A 19,489-nucleotide genomic window follows, 5' to 3' on the forward strand; every position below is an offset into this window, starting at 1 on the left:
TAAATATGGCTTATGATGGGGATCAGACAAAAGTTAGAGATTGGTTGGTAGGTGGGAGAGATAAAAAAATAAGCAGAGAAAGTTGAGAATAGGAGGCTGCCAGGACTTGGGAAAGAGGAAGCTCTGTGGGAAGACGATTCAGAAGTGTCCCCCTCTGTGCAGCTGAGCCCAGCCTGGCCATCACACACAAATGGATCAAAGTTCATGGTTGGCACTGCACAACTTACCCAGAATTTCCCAAGGAGAAGCTGTCAGGGAGAGGAGGCGGCAAAGCTGAAGACAGAGATATAGGTAGGTTAGATGGTGGGTGACAAGGAAAGAAGAAGCTAAAATGAGTCTGTTCGGGTCCCCCTGTATTAATGTGGTTGAAGGAAGAAATTTATAAAAAGTACTTTTTCCTATCTGTCTGATTAGAAGTCAATATTGTCTTGGGAGATAATAACCCTTCACGGATAATTTGCATCCCTCTAATGCAGGGGTAGGGAACCTGCGGCTCTCCAGATGTTCAGGAACTACAATTCCCATCAGCCTCTGTCAGCATGGCCAATTGGCCATGCTGGTAGGGGCTGATGGGAATTGTAGTTCCTGAACATCTGGAGAGCCGCAGGTTCCCTACCCCTGCTCTAATGAGTTGTTATGGTTGTATTTGTAACAACTTATGCAGCACAAAATCATTTAGAATCGTAGAAGTGCAGATCTTTTTTCTACCTTGTGTTCTGTTGTTTGTTTTTGGACTACCATGCTATTTGGAGGGGGGGGGTCACTAACTGACAAAAGAACGGCCTTCAGTCAACCACAGAATTCCAAAGACTTAATAATACTTAACTCTTTGGCTGCGATTTCCACTGATTCTGCTGTTCCACTACAGATATTCACTTTGCTTTCCATGCTGTTTCTGAAGGTCTGTTGAACCCCAAGAACAAAATGGGGGGGGGGGGGGGGATCTGTCAGAAAGATGCAACATGAGGAGGCAAGTCCTGTTCTGAAAAGATCATAGATAGTGATGTTGGCATTTATCCATATCCAACTATGTAGTAAAGTCACATTGGTGAGCGGGTTACCTCTGAATGCTCTGAAATCCTTTAGAGCAAACTGAATTGTAGTTGGTTGAAAACCTGACAGCTATACACTTTATGCCAACATTGGTTGCTCCACTCAAATACCATAAAGTGTAGCACTTCATTTATTCTATCATTACAATTCCATACCTTCCAATCCTAGCATACCCAGATATTATAGTAATTTTAGTGGGATTTTTAAAAAATTGGTAACTTTCTCCCAAGCCCAGCCTTGTACTCCATATCTCTGATGTGGTTATTTGGAAGGAGGAAAAAAGAATATTATCTTTAACTTTGCTTTCAGATTTCCAGCTGTGAAGAAGAAATTTATGGCAGAGTTAAAAGAGCTGAGGCATAAAGAGCAGAGTCCTTACGTGGTTCAAAGCATTATCAGTCTAATAATGGGGATGAAATTCTTTCGCATTAAAATGTATCCAGTGGAGGATTTTGAAGCTTCGCTTCAGTTTATGCAGGTAATGTGGTCCCATTAGGCACAGGCTGTTTGGACAGATGCAGTCCGGATGCTTTACGATCGGTGCAATTCTAGTGATTAATGAAATGGAATGTAAACGGAATGTGATCTTAGTGCATAAAATTGTAAAAAAGTGGGGAGTAAGAAATGTTTTAATATTTAAGGGTGGCTGAGAAAAAACCTTGTTACTGCTACCATGCAGGTTTGGTTGATTGTTTATATATGCAAATGTGGCTTAGAGTAAGAAAATGTCTTGCATCAACAAGACAAAGAGATCGGAAACTTACCTCTAAATGTAGTTAGAATTTACAGCATTTACATAGTTAGTAGGATGTTGTGGGTTTTCCGGGTTGTATGGCCGTGTTCCAGTAGTATTTTCTCGTGACATTTTGCCTGCATCTGTGGTTGGCAAGGCAAGGCAAGGCAACACAAAGCTCAGTCTCAGGCATTCCCAGTAAAAAGGATCTCAGATAGGCTTGCTGTACCCAAGGCACTGGAGAATTTCTGCCAGTCAGAGCAAACACCAAATTAGGTTGATCATTGGTTCTGACTTGGTATAGTTGAGGAATCCATGATTGAAAAAGGCAAGCAAAGTGCAACAGAAAGGTCAGTAGTACTAATAATAGTAACTTCCTTCACATTGTACCTGACCAGCCTTGTCCCTGGTGTGCAAAAATAGATTGAGCTTTTGTGCTCTCCAGTGTCTTTCCACCCCCTGGTAATCAGCTGTGCCAACAGACTGAGCTGCTGCTTTGTCCTTCTGTGTTTACTGCGGATTGATTTGAAATATTTGTATCAAGTAACGTCTTGCTTCCGTGAATCAAGAAATGATTTTTAAAAATCCCACTGAGATGTTGTAGCTGAGGAGTTGCCATGGGTTTAGCCTTCAGCTTATGTTGAGATTTGTATTTGAATGAGAAAATCGAGTCCAATGTCCTTTGCGTGCAAAACAAGATGTTACCAGTAGCCTTAAATAATAATTTGTTGTGATTTAATAAGGCGAAGAAGGCTTTAAAGGGGAGTTAGATTGCTCTTATCAGTGGCTACCAGTCAAGATAACTAAAGAGAACCTACTTCTGAGTCCCAGTGCTGAAAGCAGCATCAGAGAAGTCCTTGGCCTCTGTGTCCTGTTTTGGCCCTTCAAGGCAACCGTTTGGCCTCTGTGTGAATCAAGATGCTGAACTAGATGGACCACTCACTGGTCTGATCCGGCAGTTTTGTAGGTATTGTTTTTCAGTTGGTGTAGCATTTTTAAAATTCTGTCCAAGGAGCTGAGTGCGTAAAGAGAAACCTTTAAGTGTCAAAGACGAACTACATAAATATGTACATTTTCTGCAGAGCAAAATCAGCACATGAAAGCATAAAACTATGAATTTTAATTCTTAATTTTATTAATTTTAATCATTATTATTAATTTTAATAGAGCACCCTCTATATTCCTGTGCATCTGTTGGTTAAACCTGTGATACTATGAGATTTTCTTCTTGGTCTGCTGAATATACAATAGGCTGCCTTCTGAGATGCCAAAACCATTAGTCAGGCTAATATTAGCATGCATAACTGGTAACCTTCCAAACAGATCACAGCCTAATAACTATATGGAGGTCTAACTGAGGCTCAGAGAACCTCTAACTTTTGCTATTTGCCTGGCAATAATGGGGTAGGGGAGCATAAAGTAAATTAAAAGGGTTTTTTTTTGTAATCTCAAGCTTGTGCAAAGATTCTTTTGATGAAGAATACTTTCTGTCTCCCTTCCATTATCTTAGGTTATGTTCTTCTCAGTCTTTTTGTATTTCTTACAATCTTTCACACCTTGCATTTCTTCTTACTTTCCTTCATGCTCTTGTGTTGTCTTTTGGATTGAAAACTTTTTTTCTTTCGTTAACTCTTGCACAGAGCCTTTGAGGGCTTAATAAATTTGTTGTCATCATTATCAATTTTTTATTTGTGTATTAATCACAATTAAAGAAACAAGCAGTCTTTTAAAAAAACAGCTTTTAAATTGCATGCCTTAACAAAAATGCAGATTTATTTTACTTGTGTGCATATTTCTTCCCTTTCATTGTATTTCAGGAATGTGCACATTATTTCCTTGAAGTTAAAGACAAAGATATCAAGCATGCGTTAGCAGGACTTTTTGTTGAGATTCTTGTCCCAGTGGCTGCTGTAAGTTTCTCTTGTTTACTTGACTGCTCAAATTGGATTGGAAATACTAATATGAGAGAGGACTTTATGTTCACTTGAGGTATCTTTTCAGGCTGTTAAAAATGAAGTGAACGTCCCCTGTTTGAGGAACTTTGTTGAAAGTCTGTATGACACAACGCTTGAGCTTTCTTCCCGAAAGAAGCACTCACTGGTTAGTAATGCTGAAGCTAAAATCCTTTGTCAGAAATATCTTTAGGCATGTTTCTCTCCAAAGACTCACTGAAATGGTTTCAGAATTATATCCCTGTACTTTATTTCACGTGTAAAAAGTTTACTGCTTAAAATGAAGGACATTGTTTCTTCAGAAAAAGGAAATATTCCATGTATGATATGGAGTTTGCTTCTGTCAGATTTAGTGATATTCTTAGTTTCTGACTACAGTTAGAATTTCACTTCTATCACCTGTCCCTATTTGTGGTAGTGATTGGCATAAGGACTTGGAAGCGTGAAGGGAAGTGTGTTGTTCGTCAATACAGATTAATAGGACATTTCTCAATGATTAAACAGCGTTCCTTCAATATATGACAACCTCTTTAAAATAGCAGTGCCCTCTCCCCTCTTGTCTATTTAATATAATTCTACCACTTGTAGTAAGATTTGCTGTGGCATAGAAATGAATTTTGGGGAAGCAGTAGTAGGGCTGAATTAAATAAAGATATGAGTCAGTTTGACACAGGATGCCTTGAGCATTTTGCCTCTTCAAGTGGGTCACAGCAATTCCAAGTTGAGAAACTCTTCTAATACATTCTGAAGTCCTGGACCTTTATGAAAAGTTATATTTTTTACCTTAGACACAGAGAGGGAGAAATCATCCCGAATTCACAGACAGTTCACTGAATGCTAGGCAGCACATTAATTTTTTCCTCCAGGCTAGCTTTGGTTTTAAATAGTGAGATGTATATTTCCGCACAGGTAGTGACTAAAATACATTAAAGAAACTTGTAAGTATTGGACAATTAAGAGTCTAGTTTCATAGCACTTAAATTCTGTAATATCCACAGGCAAACAGTAATATCTGGCATAATTCAACTCAAGTTATTCACTTCTAAGTCCCACTGATTTCTGTGAGAAATATGTAAATAGATAGTTAATTCTTCTGTTGAAATCAGTGGCGTTTTAAAATGCCTGCTAATGGCTGGCTCATGCCCCTGAATAGGTTTAAATAGCATGAGAGGTCCTGGAGCCAAAAGGACAGATTTGTTTTCCAGATTGCAGGTATGTGGTTTTAAAGGTGCAGATGGACATAAAATATTAAAATAAAAATTTCAGTAAGTAAATTTGCATACTTAGAATAATTTATTTTGCACACCATGTTTGAATTTTGAAAATGATTGAAATGAAGAAGCAAAACAAGGGAAGCGGTATTGGGAAGAGGGGATCAAAGAAGCATGATATAGTTATGATGCAAACACAGGGATTTTGCACTAAAGTTACTTTTTTATCTTTATGCAATAAAGCCCTGCTTTACTGGGCTTTACTGCATAAAGATACAGCAGTGGTGTAGTGGTTAAGAGCAGGTGTACTCTAATCTGGAGGAACTGGGTTTGATTCCCCGCTCTGCCGCCTGAGCTGTGGAGGCTTATCTGGAGAATTCAGGTTAGCCTTTACACATGCCAGCTGGGTTACCTTGGGCTAGTCACAGTTCTTCTGAGCTCTCTCAGCCCCACCTACCTCACAGGGTGTTTGTTGTGAGGGGAGAAGGGAAAGGAGTTTGTAAGCCCCTTTGAGTCTCCTATAGGAGAGAAACGGGGGATATAAATCCAACTCTTCTTCTTCTTCTAGAAGCAATTTATTTTTGCAGAACCATTAGCACTTCATCTAAAAAGTTCTGTGTCTTTATTGGGTTGGATCTGGTGGCGCAGAAGGGGTCTTCTACTAGCAGAAGAGCTGCTGTTTCTTAGTACTGCTTTATGTTATGATTGCATTCCATTGGTTGTTCATAGGATCCAACCCACTGCACTGTTTTCTTAATGTAACTCCACTAAAAGATTGCTTTGGTTAATGGAACCCTGATAAAGATATTTAACATGGTACAGGATGTGAGAGCATCTGGAATGCTATCCAAATATGTACTCTGTTTAATACAGCTGTTCCCTTAGCCTCTGAGATCAATTTCAGTATCCCTCAATATCTGAGAGGATATTGAGGAGAGTACAGGTTTTTTTGTGGGGGGGGGGGGATTTGGCAAGTAATAGTGGATTCTTGAAGTTGAACAGCTGTGGTTCTCTATAATTTATTGCACCTTTCTTTTGAATATTACACAAACTGTATCTCTTCTGCTGCAAAACATTAGCCTGTACTTCAGATATTCAGGATAATGCTAGACAGACGTATCTGATGTTTTAGTGAAAACATCATCCTAAATTTATACAGAGTAATCATAAAAATTCATAACAGCTTCATTTTAAAATATGATATTGAGCCGTGTGTTTATGTTAGCTCACGCATTTAATGAAGCGGAGAATAGAAATGGACTTGTAATATTTACTGTGTATCTTGAGATAAATTGGTTTCTTCTTCTGTTGTCATTCAAATGATTCTGTGTCATCTTCTTTTTCTCCTATTTAGGCTTTGTATCCACTAGTAACATGCCTGCTTTGTGTCAGTCAGAAGCAGTTCTTTTTAAACAGATGGCATATTTTCCTCAACAACTGCCTGTCCAATCTCAAAGTTAGTATCCCCTTTTTGTTATTGTTAATATTTTATTAGTTCACAGGGTATATAGGGTGAATCTACTGCTTATTAGCTTGACGTTACTGAAGTGTGGCAAGTATGCTTTGTTTCTGTTAGCACTGTAATAACTGCAAATAAGAATATAGTTGAACGTTGGTGGTAAAGCACCTGTTTTGTATAGAGAAGGCACAAGGTTCAGTCCCAATTATCTGTTAAAAGGATCCGTTAAACGACCTCTGTCCGAGATCCGGTCTACTGTCAGTCAGACAGAAGCTGACCTTGATAGACCAGTGGTTTGACTTGGTTCAACTTCTTATAGGGCAGCTTTTTATACTCAGTTGAGGAGTCATAATACAGAAATACTTCTATAGCTAAGGAAATACTAGTCTTACGAATGCCTGGACGGCTGGTTTCTGGGAACCTCATGTATATTTCCTTGACTTTCATAATGGAAGAAAGATGGGAATAAATGAAATAAAGAAAAAAGGGAACAGATAAGGGTGTCCCAGGAAGTAGGGCAGAACTAGGCAGCTCTGCCCCTCTTTCCAGACATAGGATTATACTCCATAGCGCGTGGTGGCGAACCTTTGGCACTCCAGATGTCATGGACTACAATTACCATCAGCCCCTTCCAGCATGGCCAATTGGCCATGCTGGCAGGGGCTGATGGGAATTGTAGTCCATAACATCTGGAGTGCCAAAGGTTCGCCACCACTGCATAGGGTCATGGGTCCACCCACAGGTTGACCAATGATATTTACCATGAAGTTCCACTGAAACTCTTGGAACTACCTAGTTTGGAATCTGACTGGGCAGGAAGAAATGTCCCATGACTTAGATTATTTAAAGAAAACACAATAGAAACCATGTGGTGCAAAAAGGTTAGACAAGGTGAATGAAGAGAGAGGTGTGTTTATTTCTGTTCTTATGTTTCGTAAATATTAATGCATCACTGCATGGCTAAGCTTCCCCTTTTAACTAATTGAAATATGGCTTTTAATGTCAAATTGCTGTATAATTGGTAAAAAAACAATTGAAGGGTCAGTCAGATGGTAATTTTATTTTCAGCTGTTTATCACAGTTACCTGTTTTCAAAACAAAGGAGCCATTTGAATTCAGTTTCTGCCCATTTTAAAAACATGGGCTAAACGAATTAATCTGTTTGACTTGTTTTTAGCTTCCCTATACAATTTAAATGTATTTATGCCTTTGAGGCTTGAACAGTTTTTAAAGTCGTGTTCTTTATTTCACGCTGATCCTTTGTGTTAGCGCGACAGTCTGTTTGAATGCACTACATTCCGTCTGCTTAGCACTGCTGCTGAGGTTCCTTCGCTTATTTCAGTACACTTTCAGTGCCTGGCAAACTGCAGCTTTTTACGTGGGAAAGCTACTTAACCAAAACTCCGGTTGTTGTCCTTGTTGCACCGAAAGCAGAAAATCAAGAGGTGGGAGGCTGCATTGATCAGCCAGCCCCTCTCAATAGGAGGCTTCTGCTTTTACATTCTCCTTGATTACATGTGCCTACGTCAGTGTTTCCCAACCTTTTCGAGGTCAGGGGTACCCTTGACCTCACTCTTCATATCTCACAGTACCCCCGCCACCCTCCACCTTCCCCTCTCATTGCACCTGCTTGCCATTAATTCACCCCACCTATCTCCAGGGTGGAAGTGAAGCTACTGGGGGGGAGGTGGCTGCTGACCCTATGGGCAGGTCCTGGCCCCATGGGCCAGCCTCCCATTGTCACCCCACTTTGCTGGCGCTGATGGGAGACATACCCTACAAAAATGGGGGGGGGGCGGTAGTGTTGTCAGCTGGGTACCCCTGGGGACATGCTTCGAGGCACCCCTTATAGGAGTACCACGGTACTTGCCCCCTGGTTGAGAATGAAGCCATTGGCCCTATACAGGGATAGTGCTTAAGTTAAAAGACACTTAACAGAGCAAAATACCTTTTTGGTCTTTTCCCTCTCTTAAGATAGTATAGTATTGATACTTCTTAAGCTTTGGTTCACATCACTGTCTGCTGGATTGTTGGGTGTAACATTCCAGTCCCTCACAACACAATTCTGCACAAATTTGACCAGAACAAGTAAGTCCTACAATAGCAATTGGTGCTTAGTTCCTTCTAAATTTACCGAGGATGGCACCCTTAATTTGGTAAAGCCTTTCGGGGGTGGGCGGTTTATCAAATTTAATTTAATAATAATAATAATAATAATAATAATAATAATAATAATAATAATAATAATAATAATAATAATAATAATAATAGTTTTGTTTGTTCCAATAATCACCTTTTCCAGTAAACATTGGGTGTATCAGTGGCATTTATTTATTTATTTATTTATTTATTTATTTATTTATTTATTTATTTATTTATTTATTTATTTATTTATTTATTTATTTATGCGTGCACTACTTACCCCATGGCTTTTGCTTCACAGTGGGATTTTCCCACATTTTTTTATTTGCACGAAGTTTCCCTAGCTCAGTCGAAGTTTCCCTAGCCAAGCCAATCTGCCATTTTACCTGCCTGCTGCTTCCTCATTGTTTCTGGGCAACCTCCATTTGGAGAGGTTGCCTGCTGTCTTTTCTTTTTCTGTAATCTCTTGTCACTCTAACAATAGACTTTCAGCATGAATTTTAAAGTCCTTCTGAAAGAGTGAAGAATGGGAGGAACTGCTGTGGCGGGGCTAAGGGAACTGCTGTGGCGGCTATGTAATTGCTGCCGGAGTTTTAATGTTTACGTTATGTTGTTGAGTTGCTGTTAATAACAGCCATGTTGTTGAGTCACTTGAGTTCTTTCGGGGAAGAGGCGGCCTATAAATCTAAAATATAAATAAATAAATATAAATAAGGCTGGGAGGAGCAAGAAAACCTAAACAAAGCTAAATGCATGCTAATCTCCTTCGCTTTCCCTGCAAAGGGATAGGAGAAGTTACAGTTACAGAGCTTTCAGCAACTGAAGAGATTCCCTGATCTGAAAACGGATGACTTCTACAGAGGGGGAAATGTGTGCGTAACCAAGAATCAAATCAGAAGAGAATGTGTATTTAGTGTGAAGGAGATCACCAATCAGTAAATGGAAAATTACATTGTTTGGGGACAAAGTAGTAAGATAATAAATCAGAAGCAAAGAAAAACCAATTGTTGAGGTTCTTTTTTAAAAAAATACTTTAAATGGTGTAATATATGCTGAGGATTATCATACCTGTCTGATTTAAAGCAATACGGTCATGTATTAATGTAAGAGCTGCATATTTGCACTGTGCTTGTGGCAAGAGATACTGAAATTTGGGTAACAAAACACTACATCCTGTTTTCAGCACAGTTCTCTGCTTTCTTGCTGGAGGTGGGGCGGGGGGGGAGAAGCCTGCTGGAGTAATACTTCTTACATAATAAATGTGTGACTTTTGTTACACTAAGGAATTAAGCACCAGCTGTTAAGTTTGGATGGTGTGGCAATGCAAAAACAATGTTTGTTTGATTTGGGGTGGAGAAGGAAGAGAGCTTCCAAGGCTTCTATGCCAGTGGTGGCGAACCTGTGGCACTCAGAGCCCTCTGTTTGGACACTCGACAGTGGCATAGTGTCAAGGGGCGAGCGGTACAAGGTGCACTGGACATGCACCCCGTGGGGGCGTGGCAAGGGCATTCTGGGGGCATGGCAGCAGTGTTTAGGGGCATTCCAGGGGCATTCCCGGGTAGGGTGGGGGCAGACAAGGGCATGGCAGGGGCATGGAGCGCATGCGTGCCCCGGGTGCAGTTTCCCATTGCTCCACCCCTGGCACTCGGTCTCTAAAAGGTTCGCCATCACTGTTCTATGCTGTGCACTGAATCAGGGCCCCGTAGCAATTGTTAGAGAATTACAAATAGTTTTAAAATGGCATCAGTAGCCATAGGATGGTTCTAAGCCTGCCCTCACTTGTAGTTTGGCCCTCTGTTTAGAATTTCATACTATAGCCAGATATTTTCAATTCCAAATAGGCTCTTGGGACACCCTGTATGGCTTGTAGCCCCTTTTTAAAAAATGAACAAAATTCTTCCCACTATTTCTGTGGGTCCAAGGTCCTTCTGGTAAAACCGCTAAAAGTTTTTTTTTTTGAAGGAAGCATTTAAAAAATCTTTCAGATATGTACACATCCAAAGGTAGACTGTATCTAGCCAGTTCTTTTGCAGTTGTTCTATATCTAGTAAAACATTTTTTTGAAGCGCTCGAAAATAACTGTGCAGGTATTTCTTCTTCTTTGTTTTAGAACAAGGATCCCAAAATGGCTCGAGTTGCACTGGAATCTCTTTACAGGCTACTGTGGGTTTACATGATTAGAATTAAATGTGAAAGCAATACAGCTACCCAAAGGTAAAGTTTCATTGCAATCCGGTTTCATTACTATTGGAATGTTTCCTCTACCATGGTCAAATGGTTTTATGAAGTAACTTTGACCAATTTTTTTAAAAATTCTTTTTTATTTAATTTATTTGTACCCCACATTTTTTCCCAGTAGGGACCCAAAGCAGCTTACATTGTTACCCTGTTCTCCAGTTCATCCTCCCAACAACCCTGTTAGGTGGGTTAGGATGAGAGGATGTGACTGGCTCAAGGTCTCCCAGTAATTTTCTATAGCACAAGTGGGGATTCAAACCTGAGTCTCCCAGATACTAGTACTACTACTATAATACCAACTGGATGAGATTCCAGTAATAAAATATGAAACGTGCTTTCTGCAACCAGTTTCTCCTTTTTGTAATTTTACCACATAACAGTTTTGAAAAGAAGAACTAAGAGTTTTTGTGCACTTTCTGCTTGTGGTGCAGCTGTGTGCTTCGCAGTGGGATTTTCCTGCAATTTTCTATTTAAAAGTCTACCGTTGCAAATTATCCCCAGGTGTGCCAATACAGTCCACTATTTTTCCTGCTCGTTCCTTCTTTTCCATTTTGTGCAACCTCCCACTACAAAGGTTGCCTGCTGTCTTGGGGGTGGGGGTCATCTTTCGTGTATCGATAATTTGATAATTCAGTAATTCAATAGACTACAGCAATTTAACTAGTCTGTTAAATTATTGGGAGATCAGCAGCATGACAATAAAAACAACGGTATGGCTAGAAGAGCTGCTGGGTGGGCAGGGAGGAGCTAGAAAATCCAAAGAGACTAATGCATAGTCATCTTCTTCACTTTCCCTGTGAAAGCAAGGGGAAAGTCGCACTTTATCTGCTTTTGGAAACTCAGAGATTTTCTGATCTGTGACACAGTGAGTTCGATTGCAGGGAAAACATGTGCCAAGCAAAAATCTGACCTGAAGGAAAGGTGCACTAACTGCAGAGCAGACGACAAGTGTGTAAATGACCTAAGATACTCTCTGAAACCCATTTTATGGTCTTGACAGAAGCGCTACTATTAACTGATTTTTTAGCCAATTGGAAAATGTTCAACATTGCCAAATGATTTTATACGGTACCATCAGACAGCAAGATAGAACTTTGTTAATTGACAAGAACTTTGTTTAGGTTTTTTCCCCATATGCGAGTGTTCTCCCTGATCAAGCTAGAATTGCCTATCTAGATTTCTACCTTCCCAGACATAGTAAGAACATCCATGTAATTCATTGCTTGTGTTGTTAATGATGTGTGAGCAGCAGTGCTACCTGTAACATCTCTTGCTATTTCATTTCTGTTTTCTCCCCACTGACCAATATTCATCTTTGTGTGCTCCAAGTTATGTGTATATGAGCTTCTTCCACTGAAGGCTGTGAGCTCAGATTTTTAATTGTGTATTTAATAATTTAACAACAAGTGAATTTGTCAAGTGGTACCATGTATTTACTCACATTTGATTGCATCCAAATGTACTGGAGCTGTGCTATTTGAAATGGAATTTTCCCATCTGAACTAGCAACTAGCTCCATTCCACACTATTATCCATGGAGATTAGTGATTGTCCATATACAGTGTGTGTGTGGGCTGGAGAAGGTAGAAGTGGGTGGAGAGAACCAGCAGAAGTGCATTCCACAAATAGAAAAGGATCTAGCCTCTGTGCTCTACCTTATTTACACTGACAGCCAAAACTTAGGGCTCCCAGCTAGGGACAGAGGATCCTCCCACTTTGGGCTCCCTCCCCCCAGCATCATCCAGATGGCCAGCAGGGGTCTTTCCAGGCTTAAAGTAAGGCCTAGGCTTTGATGTTGTTGGCATGATGACATCACTTCCAAAGTGACTGAATCACACAGGTGACAACGGGGAGACATTCTGGTATTTGTGCAAAACTCCATGGTAAAAGCTGCTTCTCCCATAGAGTTTTTGCCCAAATACCAGAGTGTCTCCCTCATTGTCACTGACACAATGATGTCACTTCTGGAAGTGATGTCATCATGCAGGAGATATCGAGGCCCAGGCCTCATTTCAAGCCTGGTAAGATCCTCACACCCACCAAAGCCAGTGGCCAGGGGGGACGTGGCAATTCTAGCCAAACTAGAAGTGGTGGGATAAGTCCTATGTATGAGTCTTTTTCTCTATATGTGAACAGGGGCAAGGGATCTGATTTAGGGAAGCACATTGTGCTTCATCCTCTGAATTAAATGATAAGCAGTATGCCCAAAACCTCTTTTTATTTGGAAACCAAGGAAGAAAAAAACATATTTCTTATAAGCTGTCTTTCATCACTGGGATTTTTCCACTGGGATTTTTCCCAGACTGCTTTCATATGTTTAAAGAATACACCTGTGATAATGTTTTGTTTCTGTTTTACAGTCGGCTCATCACAATCATCACAACTCTTTTCCCAAAAGGTTCCCGAGGCGTGGTACCACGAGACATGCCTCTGAACATCTTTGTCAAAATTATTCAGTTCATTGCACAGGTATGACATATGTTAACAAATCCAAGCACAGGCAATTTCTTACCCCACCTCCAAATAAATTTTAAAATGTAATTGCATATTGTGGTCTCTTTTATATAAGTCAATAATATGTCATCACGAACACTGGCAAATGGAGTAGTGGGGGCGGGGGGGGGGAGAATCCCATCCTCTCTTTGCACTTGCTCACCATTCCAACCTGTCTGCAGTGCCTCTGACCTCCTAGTGGAGGACACCATTGAAGTGGAGGAAAAACCTCAGCAATATATAATACAGATATCAAATATGCTGAGGATGTATAAAAGCACAACTGTAAGTACAGAAGAAGAGCTTGCTGGATCAGGCCCAGTGGTTCATCTGCTCCAGGATGTTGTTTCATACAGCAGCCAACTAGTTGCTTTGGAGGGCCAGCAAGCAGCATGGAGGCCAAAGCCTGCTCTTGATGTCGCTTCGTGGCATGAATATTCAGAGATTTGCTGCCTCTGACCATAGAGGTTCTCTATAGCCACTGTGGCTACTGTAGCTACTGGTGGATGTACAGTTCCTGTGATTTCACAGGCTTACCATTTCATTGAAACTGATGTGCAACAGATTTTATTCTGGTTTTCCCCTGTAGGAACGTTTGGATTTTGCAATGAAAGAAATTATTTTTGATTTCCTTTGTGTGGGAAAACCGGCAAAAGCATTTAGTCTCAATCCGGAGGTATGATATCAATATTTATATCAATATCAAATGTGTACATCTTTGCCTTTTCCTGCCACACATGAAAGAATCACCTAGAAGATCTACACTTATATTTCTGCAGTATATGATTTGTAGTGTGGCTATGTGTGTACGTGCATCGATACAAGAGGGCGAAGAAAAATGTGACAGGTGCTTTACTGGAGCAAAAAGACTCACCTTTCCATCTCTGCCACCTGTCCAGCCTTTGATTCCTTCATCCAGATTCAGCCCCTTGATGGGATACCTGTTTAAATCAATTCCTCATTGTGCCATACTAAATTCATACATGCTGTGGAGATAGGAGTCAGTAAAAATGTCCTGTTCTTGTGCAGCCTTGAGGTAGTGATTGGGTGACACAAAATGTAATGGCATCTATTTTAAAAAATCATTTTTTTGTGTGTTCTGTTAACCATGCAGAGGATGAACATCGGCCTGAGAGCTTTCTTGGTTATTGCGGATAGTTTGCAACAAAAAGATGGAGAGCCTCCAATGCCTGTTACGGGAGCTGTGATGCCTTCTGGAAACACGTTACGTGTGAAGAAAACATACTTGAGCAAAACACTCACAGAGGAGGAAGCTAAAATGATAGGCATGTATCAGATTTGCTTACGAATTTATATACCAACCATGCAGTTACTTGCTTACAAAAAATATTGACAACGGCCTGCCAATACTTATGTGAACTTTAAAACAAAATTTAAAGAATAAGATCAAGTTTTATAAACATAGATTCTAAAAAAAACTGGATATTTGGGATTTATAACATTTTAAAAAGAAGATAGAAGGCACGTTTAAAAGAAGAAAAACAGAAAAATATTGTGGGAACTTTTTTAACTTTGATGTTAATTTCTGTTTTGTTTTTAATGAAGCACTATACGCTTTTTTTTAGGTATGTCATTGTATTATTCTCAAGTAAGAAAAGCTGTAGACAACATACTGAGACATCTTGATAAAGAGGTTGGCCGGTGCATGATGCTGACAAACATACAAATGTTAAACAAAGAACCTGAAGATATGATCACGTGAGTATTACATGGCAAATTATTTAATAGGGATTTAACTTGTCAGTGACTTCAAACAATCCTGATTTTTTTCAGTTGTCTTAAATAAAATCACATTTAGTGGTTGTCAGAATGGAATTCTTGAATTAGTGCCTTCTAAACGTTCCTGGTTCTGAGCCAGTCTTTATGTTGTATCAGTGACGTGTGTTGTTCTCCCAGGGATTTTGCAGTCTTTTTCTTTAGTTAATAATAGCTGCAGCAGACTGTGAATTTGTTTTCACATTCAAAATCTGTTGATTTTTAACCCAGAAGGGAAAAGGTACAGCATTTGGGGACGGGAAAAGGAAAGAGGGGAAGGGTTAAAAGGCTCTTTTCCCCCTCCTACATCTGTATTTCCAGGAGAGTTGAGTTCCACAAACTCGGCTGAGCTTATGATTCTTGTTAGGCATAAAACTATGTTAGAAGTAACTGAAATACTCTAACTGAATTATCTGAATTAAAAGTTCCAAATCTTCTGCACATAGAAGCCTTTTTTCAGTGACTGTGATGTAGAGTTCTATGGATTCTATTTGATAGCCTTAGAGACAGGTGTGTGAGTGGACATGTAGGTGGCCGAGTTCTGCAGCTCCCAGTTCTGAACAGTTTGCCACCTGCAGACCTGTGCCAGCTTAAAGGTGGATGGTGACATGGCTGTAGCTGGGATAGGGCCTTAGTCAACTTCTACGGGGCTTCCAGTCCGGGAATGCCTCCGACTTTTGAGTGGTGTAAGTTGTTGTTTTTTTACAAATGGGGGCTTTTTGGGTGGCCAAGGATTCTATGGTTTTTGTTGCCTTTATGGAGGCAGCGCAGTCTCTGCAGCCTCTGGATTGCACCGTTATTCTGTTTACTTAAAAAACCATGCAGTCCTGCTATCTTGTATATCCATGTGTCATATTTGAGCATTATCTAGCGATGAATAAATTCTCTTCCTCTTTTCCAGTGGTGAAAGAAAGCCCAAAATTGACCTGTTCAGAACTTGTGTTGCTGCTATTCCACGTCTCCTTCCGGATGGAATGTCTAAGCTAGAGCTTATTGACTTGCTGTCAAGGTATATGATCTTTATCCTTGGATGGCGAATCAGTCAAACTAGTCATACATGTTCTCCAGTTGCTGGAAATATTGGGCAAAATCTGTTCATTATGTGGGAGATCTTCCAACATGTTTTAATGTTATACTGCCTATGATAGGCCTCCCTCTCTCCACACACAAACCATTCAATCCAAGATAGAGGAAAAAATCATTCAGTTCAGTTTGGGGGATCTGAGGATGGGTAGGGTGGATGGTGATTTCTGTCAAGTGGCTCATAGTAAAAGGGGTGAACCTCTCCCTTCCACCCATAGCCTCAACCCAGGTCAGGTCACCCCAGTTACTTTTTAACAGTAAAAAAAGGCAGAAAATGCAATCATGACTCTCCTACATGACATGTAGTTCAACCCCTTTCCAGTTTGAGTGAGAGGGGGTTTTCCAGTCTCTTTATCTTGGTTCTAAAAGCAGTTTGTGGTGGGTATGTGTTGCTTCGGAAAAAAATATCTAAGGTTAGATATATGGTAAATTTATGGTTCCATCTTAGATTTATTAAACTAGTTTCACAGCTCTTTGAATCCTGCCCATATTGTTGTATGTAATGCTGTCAGTGTAGATGATGCTTAACAGAGCAGATGTTTTAAGCAAAACATCAAAGTTCTTTGTCCAAGGATTTTGCAACCCCAATTAAGATGCAGGAGGGATCATCCACTTTGGGGAGAAAAGGAGGAGCAAAAGGAAGGGCAAAACAGAATACTTTGCAGCTTCACTGGGTATTGTCTTTCATCTCCATCTCAGGTACTAACTAAGGAAATGCAACCTTATGAAAAGCCCCATTGTTAAGCAACTGCCACCCTGTGATGTTTTTTTCCCTGAGATGTCCTTTATACACTAGTGTTCAGGAGTACTAATTTGTGACATAACCAAGCCAAATGAAATCTTCATTTGTGTCAGCCCACTCAGTCCCGGACAAACTTCCTGTGTTTGTGGTCTGCCTGGATCTGCAGGAAGAGATGACTGTCTGTGAATAGCTGACTTTTGAGTTCTTTGTCTGATAGGGTGCATTTTGCCTGGCTGAACTGCCCTTGAAGTATGCATTTCATGAAACGGTATTGGTCAAACTTTAAAAGGCCATTTTGGGAAAACAGCCTGTCCAAATTACAAGACTTGTGTGAACAGTCCGCTGCATTCCTTTGAGCCCCTTCTGGCACTGCTCTGTTAATACGCTTTCTCCCTACTTCAAAGACAAGAATGTCCATGCAAATAGATTATTCTAGTCACAGTCCAGTGTGAAACGTCATGCTCCCGGTATTTGTGTCTTTTGGCAGTTCTCAGCAAGAGACTCTATCTAAGTAGCTGAAGGGAAAAAAATTTAAGGAAGTTGTCAGATGTCAACAGACTCCATTTACTGCACATTCCCGCAGGAGGTTTCAGTCCACATAGGCTAAAGTGCAAAGAGACAAACATTAGCTTTCTCTTCGGGCTTTTCCTATCTGAATAAGCCTAAAAAGAAGATCCCTGTTTCTGGTAACATTCTGCCATGATTTGCACAGATGTTATCTCGGAGCTTGGTATAAGCCAAGCTACAAACAGACAAAGGCAAAAAATGATATTGTATTTCATTTCAGTTTTCTCCCTAATAATGCAAATATCAGTTTGTGCATGTTTCTCCTTACAGACTTGATATCTTTCGCTGAAAAGTACAGAATTGGTTTTTAGGTGTTTTTCTTAACAAATGATGAATTTTCTACAACTGTACATACCTATACAACTCAATAAAATGTGATGAGTTGTGCTGGAAAGAGTCCAGTACATGAGCTGGCATCATCCATAGTCAGGTTTAGCTTGACCTAAATTAAATCAGCAGAAGAAAATTAGCGGTGAATTGATGCAGGGATGTAATTTTGTAAATTCAGCATGTGTTTTTGCAAACAAAGGCATGATTTTGCTTTGGTGGATTCATTTGGAGGTGCTGCTAGTGCTGGTTTTATCTTCACAGACTGGAGGAGTGAGCTTACAGCTCTGTCTCCAGTCCCTGAGTCACAATAATAATGTAAAGTCAATCAAGTGTTAAAAGTCAGCTGTTCAGTTTATGGTGTTACTTCCCTTTCCAGCTGGGCAAGATCAAGAACTGTCCATAAATGTGCCTTCTTGTTGTGACCCCCAACCCTGTGGAATTGTCTGTCTGATGAGGTCAGGACAGCTCCCATACTTCTGGCATTTCACAAACTTTGTCAATCAGAATTGTTCAGGGGGGCATTTTTGCCACTGATGTAATATACACATCAGAACCTATAGAGTATCTAGAGGCTATGGATCTCCCCTGCCAGCATGGCCAATTGGCCATGCTGGCAGGGGCTGATGGGAATTGTAGTCCATGAACATCTGGAGTGCCATAGGTTTGCCACCACTGTGATACCATGTTTCTACATTGTTTTATATGTCATTTTTTAATACCTGTGCTTTGTTCAAACATTTCAAAGTTTCTGCAATTTCTTGTCCTGTCACATTGCTTATTAGATATATTGTCTATTTCATTACATTAATCTACATTGTGTCACTTGGCTGGAGTGTCTCAGTGAAAAAAGCAAACTATACACAATGTAAATAATTTTTTTTTTAAAAGGCACATGGAATAATTACATGAACTTTGGATCTCCACGAGAACCAAGTGGCTTAAATATTTAAGGGCATTGGGTAAAAGGGTAGCCCCCTGCACATCCATTTTATTTTCCCTCAGTCTCCGCTGAAAAGATTAAAGTGCCCTGTTTTACAATGTATGTCCTTTCAAAAATGCACTGTTGTTTGCATTGATCACCCCTGATGAGAATAAACATCTGTGTGTAGCATTCTGTGCACATTAAGCATCATGACTATGCTGGAAGAAACATCAGGAAGTTTGCACCTCCAACATGAAAGAACCTTGTAACAAAGAACCAGAGGTTAGATCATGTTGTTTAACCAGAGGCAAGTTTGAATAACCCCAGCTCCTGAAACTATGACAATTTGTATGATATGGAGTGGAGATTCCTGTCTTTACTAATGATGATTAGTGGCAGATTCTGTGAAAAATTGCTGGTCTGCAGTTTGTGAGATTATGCTGCTACTTGTCATTGTTCATGTGAGCTTTCACGCTTCAGTAATCAAATGACTTAAGCAAGAACACTGTTCAGATATTCACTTTCAGATTGCAGTGTACGAGTTTAAGCAGGAATGTATATATACCTCTAACAGTAATTGCCTTCAGCTCTGAAACAGTGTTGTGTTTTCTATTCATTAACTGTTGTATTACTTTGAAAGCTTTTTAATTAAAATTAAATTAACGTTAAAAAACATATAAATGTGTGAAATAAATTTATACTCAGTGCCTGCTGTTGCAGCAGTTAGCATGTTAATGAGAATTCAATTGTGATTTTGTTTTGCTGTGAAGCCACAGCTGACTTATGGC

The 19,489-nt window shown here is 40.0% G+C and overlaps 1 protein-coding gene across 10 annotated transcripts in view; it reads left to right on the forward strand.

The window, feature by feature from the left end:
* Positions 1-19,489, forward strand: part of FRY (FRY microtubule binding protein) — a 267,714-nt gene that overhangs the window by 148,834 nt on the left and 99,391 nt on the right. For 9 of the 10 annotated variants that reach the window (XM_048492649.1, XM_048492650.1, XM_048492644.1 and 6 more), the window contains 10 exons: positions 1,363-1,531; positions 3,604-3,696; positions 3,788-3,886; positions 6,304-6,405; positions 10,661-10,764; positions 13,149-13,257; positions 13,871-13,957; positions 14,396-14,567; positions 14,868-15,000; positions 15,959-16,066. In XM_048492649.1, coding sequence (XP_048348606.1) covers positions 1,363-1,531; positions 3,604-3,696; positions 3,788-3,886; positions 6,304-6,405; positions 10,661-10,764; positions 13,149-13,257; positions 13,871-13,957; positions 14,396-14,567; positions 14,868-15,000; positions 15,959-16,066 — 1,176 coding nt within the window. The remainder of the gene's footprint in view (positions 1-1,362; positions 1,532-3,603; positions 3,697-3,787; positions 3,887-6,303; positions 6,406-10,660; positions 10,765-13,148; positions 13,258-13,870; positions 13,958-14,395; positions 14,568-14,867; positions 15,001-15,958; positions 16,067-19,489) is intronic. The other variant, XM_048492645.1, reaches the window with a different exon arrangement.

Source organism: Sphaerodactylus townsendi, linkage group LG04 (genome assembly GCF_021028975.2).
Source record: "Sphaerodactylus townsendi isolate TG3544 linkage group LG04, MPM_Stown_v2.3, whole genome shotgun sequence".
In the NCBI taxonomy this organism is placed as follows: Eukaryota; Metazoa; Chordata; class Lepidosauria; order Squamata; family Sphaerodactylidae; genus Sphaerodactylus; species Sphaerodactylus townsendi.